Source organism: Phaenicophaeus curvirostris, chromosome 21 (genome assembly GCF_032191515.1).
Source record: "Phaenicophaeus curvirostris isolate KB17595 chromosome 21, BPBGC_Pcur_1.0, whole genome shotgun sequence".
Lineage (NCBI taxonomy): Eukaryota > Metazoa > Chordata > Aves > Cuculiformes > Cuculidae > Phaenicophaeus > Phaenicophaeus curvirostris.
Window position 1 is genome coordinate 6743465 of NC_091412.1, and position 6000 is coordinate 6749464.

The 6000-nt window shown below is 41.8% G+C and overlaps 1 protein-coding gene across 7 annotated transcripts in view; it reads left to right on the forward strand.

Moving 5' to 3' along the window:
• SYNRG (synergin gamma) overlaps positions 1-3853 on the forward strand; it is a 38133-nt gene extending 34280 nt beyond the window's left edge. For all 7 annotated transcript variants that reach the window (XM_069874158.1, XM_069874160.1, XM_069874161.1 and 4 more), the window contains one exon: positions 275-3853. In XM_069874158.1, the coding sequence (XP_069730259.1) occupies positions 275-406 (132 nt within the window). In that variant the 3' untranslated portion in view covers positions 407-3853. The remainder of the gene's footprint in view (positions 1-274) is intronic.
• Positions 3854-6000: the final 2147 nt, after the last annotated feature.

The following is a 6000-nucleotide window of genomic DNA, read 5'->3' on the forward strand; positions in this document are numbered from 1 at the left end:
AGGTGGCATGCTAATCAGATGGTTCCCTTAATGCAGGGTGTAACAGGCAAAGTAATACTCACCAGGTGGGATGATGAGTGTTTTGTCCACCTGCAAACACTTTGCAGACTAAAATATAATGTTGTTTACTGGGGGGTCTGTTCAGAGTGCGAAGGCTCCATTATGCTGTGCTGTTCTGGGATGATACCTGTGTGCTGTGTCCATTTTCCACTCTAGTTTCTGCATCCTGGAGTAGGTGAGACTGTCACGCTTATTTCAATTCTTGTTATTTTAGGCCTTTAATTCAGAAACGGATAACTTTAAGCTGGCATATGGAGGGCACCAATACCATGCAAGCTGTGCAAATTTCTGGATCAACTGTGTGGAGCCCAAACCTCCAGGTCTCATTTTGCCAGACCTGCTGTGAAAGCAGTTGCACTGAAGATGGAGTATCAGGTCTAATAATGCAGGATACTTGCGGTAAATGGTGTGATAGGGTAAGTGGAAAGGCTTGAGGTGTAGTTAGTGCTTGAAAAGTTTCCAGTTTGATTTTTGTACCGTAACGGGTTAAATTTGCTGTAGCATACAAGTTTCTTGTGAAGAATTTCACTTGAAATGGCCAGACTTTCAGAAGTAACCAGAAAAAAATGTAGTTTGGCAAAAAATGTGGCATTTCAGTCTTTCTCAAGATGAAAGTGAGTTACTCTTTGTAAAAAGCAGTCTGCTAACCATGTGCATAAACTTCTGAGAGAGGCCAGTAGCTGACTTCCAAAGAAAACTGAAATGCTAGACTGATTTGCATAGAAGTGATCACTTAAGTACTTGAAGCGTATTTGCAAAAACAAAAAAACCCTTTTCTGTAATGTTTTTGGTATATGGACCATGATATTTTTCTTTAAATATTTGCTGCTATGATATTACAATGCTTACAATGCACGAGTCACAGTAGCTTTCAAGGCAAAATGAATTACTGACATAGAAGGAATGAGACTGTGCAGAGCCATTGTATATTTATACTTCCACTGTTCCATATTGTAAATTATACTGTATTCATATGCATAACTGGTTAGTACTGGTGGATAAGGACTTGAAAGAGCTGTTGAAATTTTCCCTGTGATGTCTGGATTCTTTAGTATGGGCAGCTGGAATTTAAAACCTTTACTCTTTTCTACTCTTGTAAATACCCACTAACTCCTTCCTTGGACTTGTCCTGAGCCTGCAGGTGTGATTTGTTGTTTCACTTGAACCCCTGGTAGTTGTGTGGCTGCATCGCTGTTGAAAATTGGACTCTACTAATACAGCGTGTCTGCTCCTATATATATATATATGTATCACCTTCTTTGTATGTTAATATGCTTTTCCTGTTGGGATGCCTGTGTCACTTGTGCAGTCTAGTGCTCTCTGTAATAATGTGTTTCTTGGACTCGGACAGCCCTTAATTCTTGCTACAGGTGGGTAGTTGATTTTAGTTTCTCAGATTTCTAGAAAATCTCCTTTCTCTCCAAAGATATTGACAGCTTTTCCAAGTTAATCTTGCCTCCATTATGAGTTACTTATGCTGACCAGTGGTTATTTGCCGAAATGGAAATTGCAGTGAGGAAAAATGTTTTATATTTTAAAAAAAAAAAAAAAAGCTCTGTTATACTAAACTATGGAACAATCTTGGTTAATTAGAGTGCTAGGTGTCTGACCCCTTATTTACACAAATTAAAATAAATCTTCCTGCTGCCTGAAATTAGCTCATTCGTATAATAAGCAACTTGTGCCTCCAGTCACAAGCTCAAGCTAATCAAGTGGCGGATTTTCAGTACTGCCACAGTGACTGTCTGCCTTCTGTTGCCCAGTAATTATTAAAAAAAGGGCAGTCATTTGTAGCTTGCTCTCTATTTCATTTATTAGGTGTGAAATAGTTACAGCAGTCAGCACTGTAGTTTTTGACCACGTACATTGTTTCCCATCGTAATCCGGGGTTGCTGTTGTATTCCCATTGATGTTTGGGGTCTGCTCAGCGCACTAAGCCAGCACTGGCTTCTGCGAGCTGAATTACGGAAGCACTTAAGCATTGTTTGACTTCAAGCGAAGCCTCATCTTGCTGCTAGCAAGGGGACTTCTCAAGTGGTTTTGAGTATCTGGCTGACGCAAAGCCTGTTGCTTATGAAATGCTATATTGGGAAAAGGGAGTTTATTGTTAGCGTGGGTTTCCACCACAGTTCCTGAACACTTAGCTAGATGGGATTTTTTTTTCTAATTAAAAGAGAATGCCACAAATAAAATAGACCACAATGTGAAACTTACAGCAACCAGTATTTCAAATACAGCACCAGCTATGCTGTTACAAAAGTGTTTTTCAGTGACGTTTTTCTTGTACTTGTTAAGCAAGTAATTTCCCTCTTGGAGATGTATCCAGCCTCTCTTTTGGCCCATAAAAATAAGGAATTGACATTAACAATTATAATTGCAGCAGAGCTTACTGAAGTATGACACTACTGCTTGCTTGCTCCCTACAAAAGGGAAAGCAGCAGGCAATGTTATTGTGTTTGTGGCAAGCAGAAATCATTCTTCTGGTCTGAACACTTTCACATCATGGGAATACACCAACTGGTTTGCGCGTAGATACCCCCGATAAAGGCATTGTGCAATGAGGATCATCTCACATATCCTAGTCATTAAAATGACTCACTGTTGCTTTCAGCACCTTCTCGGATCTTTCATTGCCAGCCAAAGCCCTGTGCCCTTGCAATCTGTATCCAAGGTTACAGTAATTTCTACAGTGCATTGTGACAGACCACATCCCCCTGCTTCCTCTGCATACAGGCTAACGGACACGCTGCCTTTCGCTTGGGTTGTGTTGAATTTCATAAATGTAACCCCTTTTCCCGCTTGTGTCTTTCACTAGAAAACAGTGAGAAACCGTTTTTGTTTTTTATTTAATGCACGTGTTCTCTGGAGCTGCCTTGAGATTACCTATGGAATGTGATTTATCTATATATTTGTGTATGTTTGGAATTTGAAGAGATTATTCCCTTGGGTATTTAGTGTATATATGGCTTTTGCCCAGTGATAGCTTTGATGTTTCTGTGCTGTGCTCATGTGTTGGGGTTTCTCCTGGGTGGCAGGAGTGCTGGGGAGCAGAGGGATTGCTCCAGCCTCTTCCCCCACCCGTCCCTCGCTGTGCTTTTCTTTGAGCTCCCCCAGCTCGCTGGCCCGTGGTGGCCACTTTGAGGTTATTTGTGGCGTGGGAATTGTTACCTTCTTTCGTTAACCACTCCACTGACTTTTCCTCCCCTCCAGCAGCCTCTTTTCACCTGGCTTTGTTTTGAGCAGCTCGTTGAAATTCATGCCATCTGTATGAAGATGAAGCATTGTTGAAGTTTAGTCTAAGGCTGAGAAGCAGCTCATGAAAACCCAAGGAATGTTCTGATTTAGCTACATGTCAGATTAATTAAACCTGAAGTGAAAACTGCCTTTTCAGTAGAAGCTGCTATTGTACAAACTACTTTTTCTGAAAGATTTTTTCGCTCTCTGGGCCTGTATTTAATTCCAGTCCTCAATATTAAAATATAAATGTCATAATTTTATGAAGAAAAGTCATCAGAAACCTTCTCTTTATATTGTGATTCTTTATTCTGCCCTCTAGGCAAATGTTATTTCTCTTCCAGAAGTGGTTTTGCGATTCGTATTTGGAGCTGTTTTGGTTTGTGCTATGCTGGAGTCACTGCTGATGTTTTAAATCCAATGAGAATCAGTGTTATTAATTGACTTTAGTACCTTGTTTACTCCCTTAATTCTTGCAAGGATTTATAAATCCTTTGTTGAGATTCAAACCTTATATTCAATAAAGAGCTCATTTCCTATCTCACCAGCTTGTGAAGTCACTTATATCAGGATGCAGCTTGGAAAGAAATGTTTTTTGCTGCTTGCTGGTACCCAGAGGTTGGCATCTCCAGTACGAGCTCTACGGGCACTGGCCGCGGGGGTTCTCTACAGGATTACGTGGGCAGGGTGAAATCTGCTCTGGAAACGTTGACAAAAAGGGCCTTAAATGTAATGAACTGTATAAGTGAACCTTTCTGTGTGGCTAATATGTAAAAGCTCTCTTACCGAGCAACATGAAATAATAAGCAACTCAGATATCGACCGTTTGGAGAAGGCTACAGGGAGCAGGAAGAATGATCTCCCCCTCAGATCCAGCTGGTGTGCTCGCAGCATTCCAGAGCTAAACTGTGGCTCTGGCTCTTCTTTGGTTTCTACAGATCTGAGGATGCATGAAAAACTGGATTTTGAGGGGGCGAACACCAGACACTCTCGTAAAATATCTTAGAATGCACACAAGAGGAGCTTTTGCAAAGAAATACTTACAAGCATTAATATCAGTGTGCTTCTCCATAATAGAATCCCTAATGGGTATGGCAGGTGAATTCTTTATTTCATAATGTGCTTTATTAGGCTATTATGTTTTTTATAGGTCTAACTTTCCTTTTTGTTTAAAAGTCAGTCTTGATGCTTTCTTGGCTGAACATCAGCATCTTCCTCCCCCCTTAGGTACTAGGGCAGCGCGTGTATAAAGTGTATAGAATTATTCCAAAGGGAGAATTTTTACCTTCCAGTTTTTATATAGAAAATACTGTTAAATCATACATAGGTAAAGTTTAATTTTGAAAGCAGGTTTTTTTTCCCCTTTGAAATGCCATGCTTTCAGAATGCCTCCAGATTAATGATTAGTCTTGAATTTAATCTTTAGTTCCTTTTCATACTTACCATTTCCCTAGCGCATGATAAAAAAAGAGAGAGGAGTAGAATGTATTTTTTAAATGGACAGTCAGTCTGCTATGTCTGCTTGTTTGTCGCTTACACCCGGGACACAACCATGAAACCCAAACTGTCTGCAGCTTGATGGCAAAACTCAATTTATAAGTCAGTGGGCCAAAAGTTCATTCTTGATCACGTGCAAAAGCAGGAGAGGTCCCTCTGCCAGCGTGGGGCTGCACGTTGTGCTTGTGATGCTGAAGGATACAGAGATCCATGGGTTGATATTGTCGGAAAAAATGGTGTTGAAGTATTTGGGGGGTTTTATGTGTGGTTCGTCCTGGATAATGGGTAACAGAAGGGTCTGTAGGGGGAACGGGCTGTACGTACTGCATATGAGAAACCTCCTTTGGGCTTTGGGTGCCCTTGCAGTGTTGAGGGATGTGCAGTAACTCATTTCACAGTGGTGTCTCTGTGCCCAGGTTTGGCATGAAGGTGTTTGTTGAACCTGTGGCCAACCTTGTGACTTCCACCTCCATGGGGAACATGCCAGTGCGCCACCAAGCACCCCAGTCAGTGGCCTTGGGCCTAGTTTAGTCCATGAACTTCTACAGCAGCTCTGGCTGATCTTGCTGGACCTCCTGCCAGATCTCAGAGAGATCACTGAGCACCGTTCCCTTCCCCGGGTGAGCAGCTTTAAGCAAGTGGCGTTTGCCTGGTGTGGTAAAACTTGGTCTCTGCAGTAAGTAGATTTGAAACATGATTTCTGGGTGGGAGCTGATCAACGCCTCCATATCAAATTCACTCTAATCTAGACCTTTATTCCCACCAGATCTGGTTTCACTCCTGATCCAAATGAGGCTAAGGCCATTCATGCTGTTTTCTATCGCTGATAACTACATCAGCCCCAGTGGCTTTTAGTCTGGGGAAGCTGGAGACTTGCTTGTGCTGCAATCCTCACGCAGCTTGGGTCAGCTTGGAGAAAACCTTTAACCATGTCTGCTGTCCCTTGACACTTCAGCTGTTCCACTAGCACTTTGGAAGATAAAAACTTTGAGATAGCCAAATTAATTGCCTGGCTTTTGTGATGAGGATGGGGAATTGCGGGACACCTGGATGGATTTAAATGGATTAGCCAAGTGACGGGAACAGACCACAGTATCTTTCCCAAGACTGAGGTCCAGCTTTGTTAAAAGCCACTGCTCGGCATTACACCCTGTTCTCGCTGTTACTTGAGATACATTAGCACTGTTCTGAATAGGAAACCAACACATG